We start from the raw sequence: 20195 nt of genomic DNA on the forward strand, positions 1-20195 counted from the left end.
GCGCGCGGGAGCCGCGGGCCCCGCCCCCGCCGGGGAGAAGCGAGGGAGGACCGGGAGAGGGGGAGGGGGCGGGAGGAGGGACGGGGGCGGCGGGGAGGAGGGAGGGCGGGAGGGCGGGGCCGGCCGGTTCCCTGCGCACCCCCGGCGCGCCCCCTGCCTCCGCGCCCCGCGGCTACTTTCGCAGGCCGAGTCAGCGCAGGGTTCGCGCCCGCAGCACCGGGCCTGCCCTGCCGCTGTCCTGGGACAACTGGCGCCCGTAGAGTCTCCCGGGCCTGGGCACCTTCCCGGGAGCGCCTGGGTCCACCGGAGGTGAGCTCTGGCTTAGCCCCTAAAGAGTCACTCCGCCGGGCCAGAAGGTCCCCCAGCATTCTGAGATGACGCGGGCGGCAGCAGCCCCACACCAGAAGAGAACGGGCCTGTCCCATCCTACCGTTTTGGGTGGGGGCTGCTGGACCTTGGCCCTCTACCAGGACCCCACAGCCGCCCAGCCTCCTAGGGAAGAGGGCGCCTGGAAATGTCGCACAACTCACCCAGAGACCTTCATCTGTCTCCTTTCCGGGACCCTGAGGGACAGAAACTCTCCCTGGGGGTCCCATTTTGGGGATGAGCCACCCCACCCCCCATGCCCTAGTCTGATGCTCCTGGATTCCCTAGATTTAAAAGGTGGAGATCTGATTCCCCTCCTCCGGATGCTCCACTTGCAGATAGGGTTTGGGGCCCAAAACCTAGCCTTCCTCCACACTGTGACATCCCCTTTCTGGGCACTTGCCCCTCCTGGCAGATGATCTACTTCCTCTTCTCCCTTCCTCAGGCATCTCTTCCCCCTCTGGTCCCCCACCCTGGGCACCTGCCCCAATACTCATCCTCCCCCAGCTAGATAAAGCCATTACAGATCTGATTGGGAACCTGTCAATCATTAGTTCTTTCAGCATGTCTATCTTCCCTCAATCTCAAGCAGCCAGGCCCTGACCCTGTCCAGCACACTCCTTCTCTCCTTGGGCCCTGAAACAACAGCCAACAAGACAGCCAACCATCCCCCCCAGAGTACCCCAAAATTATCAGGTCCTAATAGGGATTAAATTTTTTATTAAAAAAAAAAAAAGTCACAAAAAGGTCATTTTAATACCAAAGACGTGGAAAGGCCACTATCCAGACTGAGGGCATCTTGAAATAGAATACAGGAAGCTGGAGGGTAAAGAGCCATCCTTCCTGTCTGTCCCTGGAGCAGCCCTGCAGCATGACTTCCCCAATCCCTCCCCACAGGCCTGCACAGAGCCCTCTCCAACTTTTTGGACTGGAGCTCCTACCCCTCCAGAGGCCTTCCTCCACCTCCAGGGTATGCCTTTGGCCTGGTATGGAGGCAGGGCAGGTCCAGGACACTGCCTGGGACAAAGGCTGAGCCATTCAGACAGCTCAGCCACCCTGGGAGAGCAGGAGGCAGCAAAACAGTATGGAGCTGGCAGGACCCAGCTGCTCAGACCCAGCATTGGGCCATCTTGAACTGGGCACACTGAAGCCAGGTTTTCATTGTGTGCATGTGTGTGAGATACAGGGTATCACACATGCTAGGAAAACACTCTAGCACCGAGTTACATTCTGAGTTCTTTTTTAAAAAAGTTTATTTTGAGACAGGGTCTAGGTTGCTAGGGTTGGCCTCCAACTTGTGATCCTCCTGCCTCAGCCTCCTGAGCAGCTGGGATGAAAGGCATGTGCCCACTGCACCTGGCTTTGAAGCAGGCCCTGATAGCAAAACCTCTACTGTCTGCTCAGTCCTATCTTGTGGAGGTCAGCATTGCAGCTGGTCACATAGGAAGGCACCAGCATCTCTGAAAACCCCTTAGAGACCAGGCCTTCAGTAGGGAGGCTGGCATCCCCATGCCACATAGTTAGGGGTATACTGCCTGGAGCTGCACTGGGGGCTGGTGTCACTCTGGGGTCTCCAATTCTGCCCACCTACATTCATATCCTCTGACCCTACCCTGGAGTGACCTAGCTCACTTACCCACCATCATCGATCATCGTCCCTCCTGTGCCTCAGTTTTCTTATCTATAAAATGGCCACAGTGGCTGTGTTCAGGGGTGGATGTTAATGCAAACACTGCTGGCACTCATGAAAACTGGACCAACACCCTGTCATGTGGGGACTGAGCTAAGCCCAGCAGGGAAGGTCAGGTGGTGCGCAATCTACCCTGGCCTCAAAGGAGGACCTGATCCAGAAGGTACCAAAGAACCCAGGATTCATTACAGTTGAGCTGCCTGGGGCTTCAGAAAAGAAGCAAAATCCCTTCCCCCAGTCCTACACCTGCTTATTCTACCAGTGCCCCTTTGGGGCCTCACAGGGCAGAGCCTGTGGACAGGGCCTCCCAGCAGCTGCCCTGTGAGGCATCTACATAATCTAGTTTCTCTGATAAGGACACTGAAGTTCTGAGTGGTCAGGAGACCCACCACAGGCTCCTAGTAAGTGATGCCCAACTGAGACTTGGCTGAAGCTCTGGGTTCACACCTCAGTGCATTTCCTCCCTGGGTCCCTGATGGTGCTGCCACCCTGTGCTGGGCAGTGAGACGCTGCTCCTCACCCGACCAGGTCTGGCGGTGGTGCGTGAAGGGAGTACCAAGACGCAGGGGTGGGGCCTCAGAAAGGCACCGTGGAGGTAACCTCACCTCTGCCAAGGAGGTCAGCTGTACCCGGCAAGGGCAGGCTGGAGCCCAAAGCCCTCAGACTCTGTGGCAGGGGTGGACACAAGGGCCAGCTGGGCACGCTGCTGTTAGGTGCCTGGGTGGAGCACGGAGTCGGACCCCTGGGGTGTTCTGTTCCTTGTCTTTGAGGTTGGCAGGAACCCAGGCCTCGCGCGTGCTAGGCAGCTGGCCTATTACTGAGCTGCGTCCAGCCCCCAGTGGGGTGCTTCAGGAGAGGAAGCCGGAGCTGTGCTGGGGTCCCGTGAGCCGGGCCCCCACTTCCCTTGATTCCCACACCCCAGTAAACCACAGCCCCAGGCAGGCAGGGGACAGGTCCTCAAATGACAAAACAACCTCTGCCCTCAAGTGGCTGACTGTGGGCAAGGTGCCCTTCTTGTCCCCAGACAGGGCAGGGGTGGACAGGTGGTGAGGGGAGAGGCCCACCACCGTCCTAGGCATGGCAGCCTGCTGAGGTTAAAGGGCACCTCGAACATGGTGTGGGCAGATGGGCACCAGGAGAGGTGGGCAGTGGGTGCGCCCACATCTCAATCCCCCTCTCCCTTCCCTCTGGCCGCGGCCCGTGGAGGGCAGGTGGGGCCCAGGAGGGGGCAAGCCTTTGCCAGCACACAATCCCCCAAGTCAGGGACCAGGCTGTGGCTCCAAATGTCGCGTTTACTGCCGGGAAAAAGGTGGTGTGAGTAGGGGCCGCAGCCTGGGAAGGGGCCAGGCTGGGAGCTCAGGCTTGGCTGAGGGCCACCGAGGGTGGAGGGGGCTTGGCAGCCAGGTCCTGTCCTAGGGAGGGCACAGGACAGCCTGCAGGTCCTTGGGCAGGGAGCCGATGACCGTCTCAATGTAGAGCTGGGCCCGCTGTAATGTCGCCTCCTTCACAGGTAGCTGGTGGCTCTGTGCCCGCACCTGCAGGGGCAGTGGTCGTCAGGGGCAGGTGCACCCTCCTGGCGGAGAGGTGGCGGCTGGGCAGGACAGGGGTGTCTCACCAGCTTCTCCCGAAGTTTCAGGACCAGGTCCACCACTTCCACCTCCGACTTGTCCTGCATCCAGGTCTCGATGTTCTGACGGGCATTTCAGGTTCTCCGTTACTGAAAGTCCCCTCCCTGCCCTGGATCTGGGCCCATCCTCCCACCCCTGGGCCTCCCTCACCGCCTCACAAATCGCCTCCAGGTGCAACGCTTCCAATCTCTGGGCCATCTCTTTGTGCCGCTGCCGGTACCAGCCGTCAAAATGGGGTGACTTGAAAAACCGCCTGAGGGTGGTGAGCGGCAGCAGCTGTGGGCTGATCCAGCGTGCCAAGCGTGGCCACAGGCAGCCCATGTCCACCATCTACCCACCTGTAGAGGCCCAGCCAGTCGCCCTTGAGGATGCAGGTGAGCTGGGGTCCTGCATGCTCCAGGCTGCGCAGGAAGTCCTCCTGACGGAAGGGGCGGATCTGGGGAGGGGTCTGAAACAGGGGCCAGGTGAGTTGGGTGCTTGGGGAGCACAGCCCTGCATGGCCTGCATGGTGGGGGATGGGAGCCTCCTCACAGGACATGTCAGATCCCTGATGGCCCTTCCCAGGCAGAAGCCCCTCCAGGGGTGGTCAGACCCCCTCTGTGGTCTCCCCATTTCTCCACCCTGCAAGGGACACCTGACAGACAGGGAGACCTTGACCTTGACTTCTGTACCAGTTCCCACCCCACCTCTGCTCCATGTGGACACCTACTCCAACCTTCCCTCCTCTGGGAAGGGGACAATATCTACCATCCCCAGACTCCCCTGGACTCCCACCTTCCAGGGTGTGATGCTCTTCTGCAGTGGCATGAGGCTGGCCATGTAGTGTTCCTGGGGGTGGGAGGGGAGTGAGCCTGGGGTCACGGTGTCCCCATGGCCATCCCCTCCTGCCCCAGCCTCACCAGGGGGATGATGAAGCTCTGTGTGAGCTCCAGGAGGTGCTGCCTCAGCAGGGCGCTCTGCACGTCCCACGGCCGCTTCTTCTGTACACCCTGCAGGAAGGAGGCGGGGGCTGAGCCCTGAGGCAGCTGGAGCCCATGCGGCCTCCACAGCACAACAGTCCCCTGCGTCCAGCACCTCCTAGCACACGCACCTTGAGCAGCCGTTTGAGCAGTGACTTGTCCCGGTGCAGGTGGGCTGTGTACGAGGTGTAGAGGCCTGGTGGGAGGACAGAGTTGCAGCTGTCCTTCTGCCCTTCAGGGACGTCTTCCAATTCTCCTGCAACCCCTGCACACCCGACCCCCACCCCACCCCACCCCAGACTCTACGAGGTCACAGAGGAGAGTATTCTCCCACCTCACCCCTGTGAAGCCTCTGAGTGGAAGGAGAGGAGGGGTCGGGAGGCCTGGCTGCCCCACCACGGGACCGCCAGTGTGAAACAGGACCCCACACAGCAGAAGGACTCCAGCCAGGGCACAGACCTGGCTTGGTGTCGAGAGTCTTCAGTCTTGAGGGCTTTTTCAGCTTGACCTGCTTAGGAAGGTCCCCTGCGAGACATGTGCAGTGGCCAGGCCTCAGTGCCCAGAGCTCTGGCCAGAGGTCTTAAGGTTCAGACCCCTGCAAGTCCCAACCTGGGTGAGGCTTCCGAGTTCCCTACCTGGACCTCCCCAGGACCCCTCACCTGACATCTTGGGCTCCCCGATTCGGAGAACATGGGGCCAGTGCTGGAGTGTTTTGATAAAGAAAGGGTTTGTGACTCCCAGGACCACGTTTGGTCTAGAGAGAGAGAGAGAGAGAGAGAGAGGAGAGAGAGAAGAGGCAGAGAAAGTTCCAGGGGAGGCAGCGGGCCGGTAGGGAGGATGTGCACTTACGGGGCTTGGGTGCGTGTGGTGAGCTCCTTGAACTCGCTGTCGTGGATGGTGAAGTAGGGGCGGAAGTCGCAGCAGAACTTGAGGGGCTGCAGGCAGCTACAGGAGAGGGACAGCAGGAAACAAGTGAGGGGGCAGCCTGGTCCGGCCAGAATGGTCCAGGGCGTGAGGCACATACCTGGTCAGGGCCAGTACCATCTCTGAGGACACGTCAGGTGAAGGTGCCAGGACCACCAAGGGTTCCCCAAGAAGCATAAGCTCCCACAGCGTCTGCACGTGGGTCAGCACAGGCTGGAAGCACCTGGTGTAGGCAGTGACAGTTGGAGAGGTCAGGGAGGGGGCTGAGGCTCCCTGACCCCTGCTCCCCCCATTTCCTCCAGTAGGCTGGGGAGCTCTCTTTTGCAAAGGGTGGGCTAAGCTCAAGCTCTGGTGAACATAGGGCACTACCCCAGTGGCCAGATGGTGGTAGGGACATGTGAAGATGTAAGAGTGTGCTCTGACAGACCAAGCTAGGTCTGGCCCTGGGAATGGGGAACTCAAACCTAGGCTCTGTCTGAGGGCTGGCAATTCTGTAGCAGCCCTGAAACCCAGCAGAGGCCACCCCGCTAGACTCCTGCTGTCTCACAATGGGTACTCCCCAAACACCAAACCTGCAGCTCTGATTCCTGCTGGGTCAACCATGGGGCAGGATGGTCTCAAAGCCCAGGTCTAGACTTGCTGGGAGAAGCAGAGAGGGGCACCCTCAGGCAGCAAATGTCTCCCAACAGTCTCTCTGGGCTTCTGCCTTCTGGAACCTTCCTGTCTACTGTGCCCATTTTCTATGGGCACAGGTTTCCTCTTTTGCACAAGTCTCCCTTGCAGAACTGTCCCAAGGATCACTCGAGATGAGTAGCCCCCACCAGGCAGCAGTGTGCAGCACCCCACAGGGCTCACCTGAACAGGTCTAACTCATGGACACTGGAAAGGACCACTGGGGCCGGCAGCAGGTTCTGAGAAGTGGAAGGAGGGTGGGTCAGGGCTGAGGTGGAAACCTGCACTGGAGGAGAGGCCGCAGCCCCTCCCTGTGGCCATGGCCTCCCCTAGTACAAGGAGCAGGAGAAGCTTTCAGCTCTACCCTTTGCCTGGGGTTGGCCACCCCCAGGGTGGGCTGGGGGATGGCAATACCACCCTGGCCTGGGAGCAGGGTTCAACAAAGCCCAGGTCCCCCGGCCCCAGCCCTCACCTCTTGGTCACATGGCTTTGGAGGCTTGGATTCCAGTTTGTCCACCCGGGATGGGATGCGCACCTGGGAAGGAAGGGAGAGGCTGCCAGAGGGAGCAGGAATCTCCATGCACCTGTGCGGTCACTCTTCAACAGGCCCTCACCTGGATGACGACTCCCATGACAGGTAGGTTCAGGGTCTGCCCAGGCACGGGGGCTGGCCATTGGTCAATCTCATTACAAACTGTGGACACAGGTAGCCAGTGTCAGGAGGACTCCCCAAGCAGAATCTGTGTGCTAAGGCCCGCCAGGGGCTGCAGCTGAGACAAGGAGACTGTGCTGTCCATGCCTGATAGTCACTCACCTGCTTCCAGGCAGGGAGCCAGTTTGTCAAAGTACTCAGGGGCAATCAGGCTCAGCAGGGACTGGAACAGCCGGACAAAAGGCAGGCGGGACACCAGTACCAAAGACTGTAGTGACACGGGGATCAGAGGACACCCAGCTACTCAGGGCCCCGGGACCCTGGAGCCAGGGCTACCCAGAGTTCGCCCAGGGTAGCACATCCCAATTCATAGGACAGCTGCCCTGAAACAGCCAAATTCAGACTCCAGGATTATTAGGGGAAAACTCAGTGCCTCCCAAATGGGGTGGATAAACCCCCAGATGACAGCTGGGTGGGGTGGGAGTCCAGCCCTTCAAAAGGGAAATGAGAGGTGAACCAGATTCAGGAATGATCTCCCCAAGGGGCCAAGCAGCTTTTGCCTCAGTGCCTGAATTCAGAAGTGAAGCTGTCTTAACCCTGAGAGTGTGACAGGGCCAGAGCAGGGAGGACCCGGGAGGTCCTGAGCCTGGAGACAGGCAAGGAGAGGCTGCAGAAGGGTGAGCCTTCTGGGGGACTGGGACCCTACCCCATGCCACAGCCTTCCTGCGGCCTGCCAGGCCCCTCTCCACGGCCCCCCAGTGACCCGCAGCTCACCTTCTGGAAGTAGCCCCTCCTCACAGAGCTGTCCTTCACCTGCCTGAAGTACACGTAGCCAAGGTAGTGTGCTGGCTCCCTCTGGAAGGAGCATGGTGTGAGCCAGGGCCAGGGAGGCCAGAAATAGGGCAGGGAGGAAGGAGCTGGAGGACGCAGAGGCTCCCAGAGGGGCTGTCCCTGCACTCTGGGGCCAGTCCCCTAGTTACCAAAGTGGAGGCCTACCAGGCCAGGGCTGAGGTTCCTTGGCCCCGAAGTAGGCACCACCACTCCAGGGAACACATCAGCTGACCTAGGCTCAGGGACCTGCACCACTCTGCCCAGGGTCATGCCCTGTCCAACCACGTGGAGGTCCAGTCCCCCAGGCAGGATGCAAGGAGGTGCTCCAGGGACCCAGGTGAGTGCCCAGAAGAGCTGGCCCACCCCCAGTGGAGGCTGGGACCTGAGTGGACAGGATGAGCAGAGCTTGCAGTAGTTGGTGACCCCACAGATGAGCCTGCTTTGGTCAGCCAGGACCTTCTCGGGGAGAGAGGGAGGAGCAGGCCAGAGGCAGCCCCCTTCTTACCTGCAGTGCCACGGGGGCCCCTCCATTGTAGGGCCTGTCATCTGCATGCCAGGGGCTCCTCTGCCCTCCACACTGGCGCATCCGGAAGCTGAACTGAGTATCCCCAAGGCAGCCTGCAAAAGGGCAGTCCCGCCCATGCAGGTCAGGGTGGGGCCTCTCCTGCTCTCACAGGAGTGGGGGCCAGGGACCAGAACCCTGCAGGGCTGGCCTCTGCTGGCATAAATGCCCGGGAGGGGAAGCCCAGTTTGAGGGATCTGTTTCCCAGTGGACCCCCGTCCTGATTCCTGCACGACCCTCACCTAAGGGTCCTGCACTGAACATAGTACCTCTGTAACCTTCAGTTTCCCTGGGAGGCCAGTTCAGCCTGCCCCTGTGACATACCAGCACCTGAGGAGGATCTCAGGTGGCGATCAGTCTGCTGGTGCCTCTGCCCAGACACATCTCTCTATGTGAGTCTGGGGAAGCTGGCTGCCTGGCTACAGCGTGGGCTCTGGCCATCACTGCAGCGCCCTATGTTCTACTGGCAGCCTTGATGCCTCTGGCCTGGTCCCCATCTGCACCCTTCTTTGCCCATCTCCTCCCCTTTCCAGAGCCAGGGTCCAGTCCAGCAAGGGTGGGGCCACCTACCTGAGTGGGAGTCAGGAAATGACAGGTAGCAGATGCTGCTTTTCTGAAACACAGAGCCTGGTGAGTGAGAGCCAGCTCATTCCTGGGGGATGTCCACTCCCAAGAGGGTCAGGACCTACCTCCTTGTCTGTGAGCTGGAAGTCGCTGGGGTATACCAGCTGCAGGGGAAGACAGAGCACTGTGTGGCACCACTGACGTCAGCTGAGGTGCCGTGTCCAACTACTGTGGCCATCTCTCCTGGACCTCTTCTGCTTCCAGCGTCCCTCTGGCTCCCCATGTACTGTCTTCTGATTGGACCTCCCAGCTCCTTGCTGATCCTCATCCTCCCTCACCTCCAGCTCCACCCACTCCCCTTCCAGTTCAGGCTTCTCACCGTCTACTTCCTGGGTCCCTCGGCATGAGGCCAGCACAACTGGATCAGTTCATTCCTCCTGCTCAGACCGCGGTGGGGCCTCCCTGCTTCTCCCAGCTCTGAGCTGGTTTTCCATAGCACCAGGAGGGCAGTTTTAGAGCTCACTTGTCTGGAGCTGACTTGCTAGTCTTCCACCTCCCTCAGCACTGCCCCAGGCCAGTGTCTCAGGCCTCAGGCCCTGCCACCTCTTCTTGGGTTTGCTCAGAAGTCATCTGACCCAGCAGCAACCCACCCCATGATGGCAGTTTCCTGCTAGGCCCTCTCTACCCACCCAACCAATCATCTTCACCTGCTCTCCCCAACCTGGGCCTATGCCCCACCTATGAGTGATGAGCTGGACAAGTCCTATGCCCCAAAAAATGGACGGACTAAATAAGCTTTGAATGCTGTAGACACAGGGTGTGCCCTGGAGGCAGCAGGCTGTGCAGGTATAGGCAGGAGCCAGGTCCAGCAGCTCAGGCACTGGCAAGATCAGAGTAGGTTTCCCTGTAGGATGCTCAAAAGGCAGGGGCCCTGACTGGGTGCAGTGGTACACTCCTGTAATCCCAGCTCCTCAGGAGGCTGAGACAGGAGGATCAGAGGCCAGGCTGGGAAACGTAGTGAGACTTTGTCTTAAAAAAATAAGAAGGAAGGCTGGGGATATAGTTCAGTTCATAAGTGCTTGCCTGTCAAGCACAAGGCCCTGGGTTCAATCCCCAGCACCCTTTGGATCTGGGGATATAGCTCCATTGGTAGAGTGCTTCTTTTCATGCACAAGGCCCTGGGTTCAATTCCTGGCACCACCAAAAATAAAAATAAAAAAATAAAAAAATAAAAAGGGGGGCTGGGGTTGCCTAGTGTGTGTGAGGCACTAAGTTTAATTCTCAGCACCCATATAAATAAATAAAAAGAAGGTCCATTGACAGCTAAAATATATATGTGTGTGTGTATGTGTGTGTATTTAAAAAAAAAAGAAAGGACTGGAGGTGTGCCTCAGGGTAGTGGCCCTGGGTTTCATCCTTAGTACCAAGGGGGATAAAAATAAGGCAGGAGCTCTTGTGGTATCTCCTGGGCTGGCTCTCCTAGGAAGCAGCTGTGCCCAGAGCCTGGGGTCTCTGTCCATGGGTCCCTCCTCACTGATGGCCCCATGTCTGTCTGCCTGAGGAGTTGTTTAGGCTGACCAAGGTCGCTCTATGCCGGGGTGTGCTGAACCCTGAGACAGGTGAGTTGCTGTGCCCGCACAGCCTGCTCTGTTGAGCAGTGTCACTTTCTGAGGGTTTGGTCTGGGCTTGGGGTCGCGTGCATTTTGTGTCTTCAGTTGTGTGCTAAGACTCTTAAAGGCAGAGACTTCAATATGAAAACATACTGGTGAAGCCAAGGTGTGATGGTTAATGTCAAGTGCCAATTAGACTGCATTAAGGAAAACACAGAAAGGTGGTAAAGCATACTTTTGTGTGTGTCTGCAAAGATGTCTCCAGAGGAGACAGTGTGAGTCTGTGGACTAACTGGGGAAGGTCTGCCCCCAATGTAGGCAAGCACGTCAGTCAGGTGGGGGCTCAGACTGAGAAAGCAGAGGAAAGGCAATTTCTTGACTCTCCTGGAGCTGGATACTCTTTTTCTCCTGGCTTGGGACCAGAACTCCAAGCGCTCCAGGACTTACAAAAGAGTCAGCCCTGCTCTAGCCTTTGACCTGGGGCTAAGAGATACACCACCAACTTCCCTGGTTCTAAGGCCTTCAGACTTGTACTGAGCCATGCTACCAGTTTCCCAGGGTCTCCAGATTACACACAGCTTCCTTTGGGACTTCTTGGCCTCCATAATCCCAGAAGTCAATTCAATTCCTCGAAAAAAATCCCCTTCATCCATGCACCTATCACACTGGTTCTGTCTCTCTGAAGCACCCTAATACTTAGAGATCGTGACCTCGGAGGGCAGTGTGGTCAAGGAGGTATTAGCCGGGCTTGCTCCAAGGATGGTCATGAAAAGGCAGTGGGTGAGAAGGCAAGCGGGCTGGACCTACAGCATGCTTCCAGGCACTTCCACGAGCGGCAGGACCCGTAGGACTACACAGGCTGAACTTGAACCTGCACCAAGGAGGGCCAAGGACAGGCCCCAAAGGGCCCTTTTTTTTCCCCCAAGGTCTGGGTCTATACTTAGTTTGATAGTCACAGGAGTCGTGCAGAATCTGAAGAGGCCACCTTGCCTCTGAGCTCTGTGTCCATGTCCAGGAGCCCTTCTAGAACAACTGACCAGGAAACTCATGTTCATGGGTTTACATGATCCAGGTAAGCCTCGAGCTAAGTGCTCGAGGTAAGTTCTCGAGGTAAGTTGAGTCATATCAAACCAAACAGGGGACAAATGGAACAAGCCCTCAGAGAAAGGAGTATCCCCAGGTCAAGATTTGCCCTGCCCAGGGATTCCTTCAGCATCTTGTTCTTTTAGTCTGCACAGGCCACTGATCCTGGTCACTTAGAACTTTGCTTGGAGAAGGTAACTCCAGGCAGTGGTTCTCAAAGTATGATATGCAACCCTAGGAGTCCACACTCTCATCTTCTCACAGTTTCCAGAGGCTGTGAGATATGAGAATCAAGCAGTCCTCTATTCAGCCAGACACTGAAAAATTGTGAAAACTTCAAATGAAGCTGGCATGGCTTGTAAGACTGAGGCAGGAGGACCTCAAGTTCAAGTCCAGGCACACCAACTTAGTGAGACACTGTTTTTAAAAAAGAAAATGAGCTGGGGATGTGGCCCAGTGGTTAATGTCCCCTGGGTTCAATCCCTGGTACCAAAAAAAAAAAAAATAAATAAAAATGATACCTCTCTTCATTCGATTGTTTAGGAAAACATGGTCGTTGTCATAAATACACATTACATCAATACATAAGATGTTTTGGGTTGGGTTGGTTTTTGTTTTGTTTTGTTTTTTAATTAGGGGCTGAACTCAGGGCCTTGCACTACTTTATACCCAGTTCTTTTTATTTTTGAGAAAGTCTTTCTAAATTGCCCAGGCTGGCCTCAAACTTGTAATCCTCCTGTCTCAGCCTCCAGAATAGCTGAGATTACAGTCACATGAGATTACACTACTGTGCTGGTAGTGTGTTTTTTCTTAAGTTAATCACTATTTAAAAATTTTTGTGGCTGGGGAGATAGCTCAGTTGGTAGAGTGCTTGCCTTGTAAGCACAAGGCCCTGGGTTCAATCCCCAATACCGCAAAAAAAAAAAAAAAATTGTTTTAATTTCTAGTGTAATAAGCATTGATAGATATGATCCATACCAACAAAAGACTCTCTGGCGTCCTCAATAATGTTTAAGACTGTAAAGGGATCCTAAGACTATGCAATAGGGACTCCTGCCCCAAAAGGTATGGCCAACACAGTGGAAGGGCTCCTTGGGCACTCTGGTCACAAGGCACCCCAGAAGCCTCTCCTGTGAGCTGGGAGACTGAGGTGAGTTTTCAGGGGCTGTGGTGGCAGTGCCAGGACCTTTCTTCATCTCACCTGCACTTCCTAGTCACCCCCATGACTCTGTTCACTCTTCCCTCAAGCTAACCCCAACCCTTGCACACAGGCTCCAGCATGCCCTTCCGCATGGGACTCCCATCTAGAGGTGCTGAGCTGGGTCCTATAAGCACTACAGGTCCAGAACCACTTGTTCTCTGCCTCTAGCAGAGGGTGAACTCCTATAGGGCAAGACATGTTTATTTACATGTCCCCCATGTAAATAAATAAGGACCCCCCTCAGCACCTGTAGGTGGGAGTCCCACTGCAAGGCCTGGTCAATGGCTGAGTCAGGGGTCTGCACCAGGTCTGATGGTCATAGGATCTTTCAGCACCTGAGGAGACCAACTCATGCAGCTGTTCAGTACTAGATTACTGAATGACTGAATCAGTGGATAGCACTGCCTTCGAGGATCAAGTTAGCTTTCTGAGGGCAGGGTTACCTGGAACAGTTCCCCTCCTCCACCTGGCTGCCTCTCTCTGATCCTCCAAGACTAAGCTGAGCTCCTTCAGCATCCCTGCACCAAGCATGGTCCTGGGGCTTCACAATACTCAGCCAGGCTGAGTTGGGAGTATAAGACATGTGCTCCCTGGAAGTCAGAAGGATTCATTCTTCCCAATTTCCAGGGGAGGAATAACAGACAAGAGGCAAAACTCATCAATGAGTCACGTCGCCCAGTCGCCCCCCTGGACTGACTGCCAGGGTTCTGCAGGTTCAGCTATCCCAGGGTCCAGGTGACTGCTGCAGAGCATTTCAGAGGTGGGCTTAGGTCTCCAACACCCACCCCTCAGCTGTGCAGCAGAAAATGCTTTACCAATACTTGCTCAGAATTAGCTTTCCTAGTGGCTATATCTTAGAAAAGTAGATGTGAGAATGCTTTTAAAAAAGTCCTCACTTGGGGGGCTGGGGAGATAGCTCAGTCGGTAGAGTGCTTGCCTTGCAAGCACAAGGCCCTGGGTTTGATCCCCAGCACCCAAAAAAAAAAAAAAAAAAAAAAAAAAATCCTCACTTGGGAAACAATTTGGGCAACAGTAGGTGGGCTCTGCAGTTCAGGGCAAATCACCTCATCTCTCTGTACCCTGGTTCTTTCCTCAAGGGGTGCCATTAGGGAAAGGAGGGAGGGGAGATGTGAGGGTGTACCACTGTGGGTTTGCAAAGTCAAGTTCTACCTCCCACTTGCCTTCCTGTTCCTGGGGAGCCCTCCTGGAGCCCTGAGGAAGAGACTCCCTTTCAGGAGCAGGTTAACAGGCTCAGTGAGGAGGAGAAAGGGGTTAGGAGAGGGAGGAGGATGGTATATTCTTTGGAGGGAGTAGAAGTCAGCCTAAGGGTAAAATGTGAGCAAAGGGGATCCTAAGAGAGCACTGGGCGGAGCAGGAGGACCAAGCAGTGAGACCTGCCTGCAGAGGGCGGGGGACGGGGGAGTAAGGGCGAGGACCCACAGGACGGAGGGGCGTGGCGTGGGCCTGGGGGGCGTGGCCTGAGGGGTTCGGAGGAGGGGAGGGAGGGAGGGAGGGGGCGGAGCGGAATGAGAGAGAGGCGCGGGGCAGGGATGGGAGAGGGCAGGGAGGAAGGGGCGCGGCCGGCTCGGAGCAGGGAGGGGCGAAGGGGCGGAGCCGGAGGGGAGGCTGGCGGGATGGGGGAGGGGAAGGGCCGCCGGAGCGGGGACTCGGGGCGGGGCGGGGGACGAGAGGGCGGAGGAGGAGGGGCGCCGCCCGCGTCCGCTCACCTCCAGCGCCTGGCCCAGCTCCAGGTCGAAGGTGACCACGCACACGCACTCCAGCCAGGCGGAGAAGCGCGCCCAGGGCGCCGCCGGGGTCCTCGTCGCGCGGCTCCCGGACGTGGGCCCGGCCGCACCGAGCCCGCCGCCACCCCGCCGAGGCCCGGCGCCCGCCCGCGCCTCCATGGTGGCGGATCTCTCGGCCGCGCGTTGCGGGGGAACGCGGGCGCTCGCCCGGCCCGCCTCGGAGCAGTCGAGCGGCCTCCGCGGGCCAGAGCGGCCTGGCGCGGCCGTGTGCGCCCCCTGGCGCGGGAGGAGCGCCCAGCGAGACCGGCGGCGGCAGCCCGCAGGCCCACTTCCGCGGAGGCTGTGGGCGGCCGCCCGGCCGGCGCGGAAGGTCGGGGCCGCGGGACTCGGGCACGCAGGCCTGGCCGCAGTAGCAGGCCCACGTCTGCAGAGGCTCCTTCACGCAGCGGGCACCGTGGGAACGTCAGTGGCGTTCGGCCTCCGGCCATGCCCCCGAAGCACTCGGCACTGGAAAAGAAATCAATGGCCTATTCTTTTTTTTTATTTAAAATATTTTTTATTTTTACAGACACATTTTGATTCATTGTACACAAATGGAGTACAACTTTTCTTTTCTATGGTTGTACTCAATGTAGACGCACACCAGGCCCATTCTTCTTCTTTTTCTTTTTTTTCTCGGTCCTCTGGCTTTTACTTGCTTTGACCTACAAGTGATGCACGTGCAGTTAGTTCATCAGGCAAATTAGCCACATGAACCCAACCAGGGAAATGTGGGCATATGGCCATTAAGTGAGTCGCAAAATTGTCCCTTATTATTACCATAGTTCATAGAACTTAGGATGCCATTATTCTATGAATAACTAAGAAAACTGCCAGCAACTGCATAGCCATTGTTACTGAACCACACCCATTTGCCCACCTGAAGTATGCCAATCGCTGAAAGGGCAGGTTTTGCAAGATTTTATTAAGGAGGTCGCCAAGTGTGTAGATGGGGAAGCAAGCCTCATACCTGTCGTGCACAGAAGAGTGGGGGTTTCAGGGGTTGAGATGGTGGGGAAAAGAGATTGGAGATTAGAACATATTCAATAATTTGTGTGTATATGATCAAACTTCGTCAATTATTACCATTGACCCACGTCAGAGGTGTTATTAGTACCTCCAAAGATGGTGATTTGTTATACTTCTTTGGCAGTATTGGAGGTTAGACCCAGGGCCTTGCACATGCTAGGCAGGCACTGAACCACTAAGGGGCATCTTCAGCCATTCCATTTTATTTTGAGACATGGTCTCACCAAGTTGCCTAGGCTGGTCTGCAATTTGGGATGTTCCTGCCTCAGTCTTCTGAATAGCTGGGATTACAGACATGAGCAACCATACTCACCTTAAAACTGGTGATTTTTGTAGTCTCCTAAAAGCAAGTAACTCAGAAGGTAAAGGAACTAAGAAGATGAAGGGGCTGAGAGTGTAGCTCTGTAGAAGATGGCTCGCCTAGCATTAGTTCAAAGAAAAGAAAAAATAAAAAGCAAATGAAGTGGGTTAAGTCTAGAAAGTTATTCAGGTTTTCCCTTGGCATCATAATGAGCTATCAAATGTTTAGAAATATTCTATTAGAAAATGTTCTAACATACAGAAAAGATGACTATGGTCATCCATTTACTGCATAAAATCTACATCTATAGTTACTAGATTGTTATTTCCTTTTTATTCTGTGTGTTAATCCATCAGTCTATCTTGTTTTCAGATGAGTTTCAAGAGAGTTGCAGACATTTGTATGTGTGCCCCTAGTGCTTCAGTGTGTGTGTTTATTATTAACTAGTATTTGTTTTCAGTTCTTTTCTTCTAGGTAAAATGCATGATTTTGTGTGGAGGGGGGGTACTGGGGATTGAATCCAAGGGTGCCTTACCACTGAGCTTCATCTCTAGCTCCTTTTATTTTAAGACAAGTTCTGACTAAGTTGCCCAACCTTTCCATTCCCCCTGCATCAGCCTCCTGAGTCACTGGAATTATATACATGGGCCACCATACCAACAGAATGCATGAATCTTAAATAGACCATTCATTGTGTTTTGACAAATGAACACATGTGTAACCCGAAGGTCTAGCAAGATACAAAACACTATGCTGGGCATGGTGGCACATGGTTGTAATCCCAGTGACTAGGGAGGTGGAAGCAGGAAGATCACAAGTTCAAGGCCAACTTCAGCAATTTAGCAAGGCCCTGAGCAAGTTAGTGAGACACTGTCTCAGAATAAAAACAAAAGATACAGAGCATTATCATCACTCTGGAAAGTTCCCTGGTGCCTCTTTCCAGTCTCTATACCAGACCCCACCATTCTGATTTTTTGCACTATAGATTATTTTACCATCTACTAGGACTTAGAAGATGAAGTCCTTTTCCCTTCTCAACTGCTCCGGGAGCAGTGGCTTATGGTGCAGATGTGGTTAAATCCAAGAATCACACCACACCAACCAATCCTGAAAATGGCACAGAAATGGCATCAAGAAACCCCAATCAAAAAGACATGAATCTCTTAATCGGGTAGACTCCAAATTCCTGAGAAATATGCATTTTGCCAAGAAGCACAACAAGAAGGGCCTGAAAAAGACACAGGTAAACAAGGCCAAGGCCATGAGTGCACAGCCTGAGGCTGTCAAGGCCCTGGTAAAGCCTGAGAAGGTGAAGCCCAAGATGCCAAAGGGTGCCAGCCACAAGCTTGATTCCCTTGCCTTGCTTGCCCACCCTAAGCATGGGAAGCATGCTAATGCCTACCTGCTCAGGGAGTACAGGCTCTGCTGGCCAAAGGCCCAAGCCCAAGCCAAGACCCAGGCTGCAACTCCAGCTCCAGTATCGGCTCCGGCTCCTACTCCCGCTCCAAAGGGTGCTCAGGTTCCCACAGAGGCTCCACAGTGGGTTGGGCTGGGGCTCAGTGGGAGCTTGCCTAGCACGTGTGAGGCACTGGGTTCGATTCTCAGCACCACATAAGATAAACAAAAGTGCATCAACATCTAAAAAAATATTTTTAAAAAGGCTCCATAGTAAAAACCTCTGTGAATAAATAAATCCAGAGGCAGGGGGAAAAAATGGAACTATACAAACTAAAATCAAATCCCATGCACATATGAGTTTGTCAGGATGACCCAACTACTATGTATAACTATAAAGCTTTAATTTATTTATTATTTATTTATTTATTTATTTATTTATTTATTTTTGTGGTGCTGGGGATCGATCCCAGGGTCCTGTGCTTGCAAGGCAAGCACTTTACCAACTGAGTTATCTCCCCAGCCCAAGCTCTAATTAAAAAAAAAAAAAAAAAATGGAACCATATAGCAGGTAATCTTCGGTGTGTGACTTTTATTAACCATGTTTGCAGATTCATCCATTTGTGGTGCATTTCATTAGCTCATTTCTGTGTACTGCTCTGTAGCCTTCCACTTTGTGAATATTCCACAGATGGTTCATTCTTCTGTTGATGGACATCTGAACCCTTTCCAGTTTTGGGTGATGATAAATAAAATTGCTGTGAATTCCTGTACAAGTGTTTGTGGAGTACATCTTCATTTCTCCTGAGAAAACCTGGGAACCAAATTGCTGAGGCATAGCCCAAAACAGTCATACATTTTTTATCCTATTCAACCAAAAATATGTAAGTTTTGTTTGCTATATGTTCTTGCCAACATTTGGCATTGTCTAGCTTCTTAATTGTAGCTAGTCTATTTGGTGGGTAGTGGTATCTTGTGTTTTTTATTTGAATTTCCCTGATAACAAACAAATGGCGTTAGACATTTTGTGTGTGTGCTTATTGCATGCAGTTGAAAGAATATCCTTATTTCAGAGTTAAACTGTGAATTAATGCATATCTGAAAGCCAATGAAATATACGTACCCACCCCCAGTTCCATTTTATCTTTTTTTCAGTCAGTCCCTGCCACACATCCAGTCCAGGCATCTATTTTTTAATTACTTAATTCAATTTATGTTATTTTTTAGTTGTAGATGGACACCATACATTTATTTTACTTATTTATTTTTATGCTGTGCTGAGGATCGCATAAAAATGCCTACAGTTGCCAGGCAAGTGCTCTGCCACTGAGTCACAACCCCAGCCTCCCAGGCCTCTGTTGATCTGCACTGTCTTTATAGTTGTGCCTTTTCTAAAATGTCACATAAATGGAATGTCCAGTGTGGCAGACCACATGATAAACCTCAAAGATGTTTGGAGGTTTTGTTCCCATCACTGAGTCCTGAGAGTTTTTAAAAAAATATATTTTGGCCTGTAGTCCCAGCTACTTGGGAGGGTAAGGCAGAAGGACACTTGAGCCCATAAGTTCAAGACCTGCTAAATGATGTAGCAAGACCACGTCTCAAAAATAACTACAGAATAATTTTGGTGAAGCCTAATTGATCAACTTCTTTTCTTTCATAAATTATGCTTTTGGGGCTGAGATTGTAGCTCAGTGGTAGAGTGCTTGCCTAGCATGTGTGAGGCACTGGGTTCAATTCTTAGCACCACATATAAATAAATAAAGGTTCATCAACAACTAAAATATTAAAAAATAAATAAAAAATAAATTATGCTTTGGTGTCATAGCTAAGTACGTCTGTAACCTAAGGTCCTAATAATTTTTGTGGTACTGGAGCTGGAACACAAGGCCTTGTGCATGCTAGGCAGCAGTGTACCATTGAGCTACAACCCTATCCCTTTTAAAAGTTAAAATTTTTTTTTGAGAAAAGTTCTTCCTAAACTGCCCAGTCTAACCTTGAATTTGTGATCCTCTAAACTCAGCCAGGAAGGAGAGAGAGAGAGAGAGAGAGAGAGAGAGAGAGAGAGAGAGAGAAAGAGAGAGAGAGAGAGAGAAAGGGAAAGGGGGGGTAGATGTGAGAGCACTTTGAGACAAGGTTTCCAGTAAGTTGCTAAGGTTGGCCTTGAATTTGGAATCCTCTTGCCTCAGCCTCCTGAGTTTTGTGGGATTACAGGTGTGTGTCACTGTGCCTGGCTATCAAATGTCTCTTGTGCAGCTATTATTCTTGACACTCCTGGTTTATGCATGTGCATTTGGTACTGGGGAGTGGATCCAGGGATGTTTAACCACTGAGCCACATCCTCGGTCCTTTTTTATTTTTTATTTTTTAATTTTAATTTTTATTTATTTATTTATTTATTTTTTCACATAAGGGAGTTTATTAAGCAAACAGAGTGTCTCCCTGCACAGTAACAGAGAAAATGAGAGGAAAAGAAAGAGAATGAGAAAGGGCACACACTGGAGAGAGTGTGAAAGCCAGGAGGATAGAGAAAGTGAGGAGAGAAAGATGAGGAAAGATGGCGGGGTAGCTACAGTAAAGCAATTGAATTTTTATTTTTTATTTTGACACAGGGCCTGGAAGAGTTGCTGAGACAGGCCTTGAATTGTGATCCTCCTACTTCAGCCTCTCCAGTTGCTGGGATCACAGGCATGCACCACCATGCTGGGCTCTGCTCTGATGGTTTTTGTTCTCTATTCTATTAATTTATTATACAACATTAACTGAGTTTTGAGTGATAAACCTTTTTTATTTATTTATTTATTTTTGGTGCTGTGGATTGAACCTAGGGACCCTTAACTACTGAGCCACATCCCCAGCCCTTTTTTTTATATTTTATTTAGAGACAGGGTCTCTCTAAGTTGCTTTAGGGCTTCACTAAGTTGCTGAGGCTGGCTTTGAACTC

General features: G+C 53.3%; 2 protein-coding genes across 5 annotated transcripts; one reads left to right on the forward strand and one right to left on the reverse strand.

Annotated features, from left to right (window-relative positions):
* Nucleotides 1-1109: 1109 nt before the first annotated feature.
* Dennd6b (DENN domain containing 6B) lies at nucleotides 1110-14702 on the reverse strand. 4 transcript variants are annotated; one of them, XM_047550525.1, is made up of 20 exons: nucleotides 14470-14702; nucleotides 8974-9012; nucleotides 8855-8897; nucleotides 8228-8340; nucleotides 7666-7746; nucleotides 7054-7159; nucleotides 6854-6933; nucleotides 6712-6774; nucleotides 6423-6478; nucleotides 5685-5790; nucleotides 5493-5588; nucleotides 5303-5345; nucleotides 5103-5168; nucleotides 4775-4839; nucleotides 4584-4673; nucleotides 4459-4512; nucleotides 4023-4132; nucleotides 3835-3937; nucleotides 3672-3746; nucleotides 1110-3591 (listed from the first exon to the last, which is right to left on the reverse strand). In XM_047550525.1, the coding sequence occupies exons 1-20, from the start codon at nucleotides 14644-14646 to the stop codon at nucleotides 3469-3471; spliced, it is 1689 nt and encodes a 562-aa protein (XP_047406481.1). In that variant the 5' UTR covers nucleotides 14647-14702; the 3' UTR covers nucleotides 1110-3468. The 4 variants fall into 4 exon arrangements, with proteins under 4 accessions (XP_047406481.1, XP_047406482.1, XP_047406480.1 ...); XM_047550526.1 differs by having other exon boundaries at nucleotides 3835-3924; nucleotides 5303-5397; nucleotides 5668-5790; XM_047550524.1 differs by having other exon boundaries at nucleotides 5303-5397; nucleotides 5668-5790.
* On the forward strand, nucleotides 14645-17973 carry LOC124982992 (60S ribosomal protein L29-like). The gene is given in 4 exon segments (XM_047549830.1): nucleotides 14645-14909; nucleotides 16910-16951; nucleotides 16954-17395; nucleotides 17943-17973. Coding segments are annotated over 4 exon segments (780 nt in total).
* Nucleotides 17974-20195: the final 2222 nt, after the last annotated feature.

Source organism: Sciurus carolinensis, chromosome 4 (assembly GCF_902686445.1).
Source record: "Sciurus carolinensis chromosome 4, mSciCar1.2, whole genome shotgun sequence".
In the NCBI taxonomy this organism is placed as follows: Eukaryota; Metazoa; Chordata; class Mammalia; order Rodentia; family Sciuridae; genus Sciurus; species Sciurus carolinensis.

Coding starts and splice junctions, on each gene's coding strand:
- Dennd6b (XM_047550524.1), bottom strand. CDS start 14,646: ATGGAGGCGCGGGCGGGCGCCGGGCCTCGGCGGGGTGGCGGCGGGCTC. Junction 6,934..7,053: donor GGCTCCCTGCCTGGAAGCAG/GTGAGTGACTAT, acceptor CTGTGTCCACAG/TTTGTAATGAGATTGACCAA. Junction 3,938..4,022: donor GACTGGCTGGGCCTCTACAG/GTGGGTAGATGG, acceptor CACCACCCTCAG/GCGGTTTTTCAAGTCACCCC.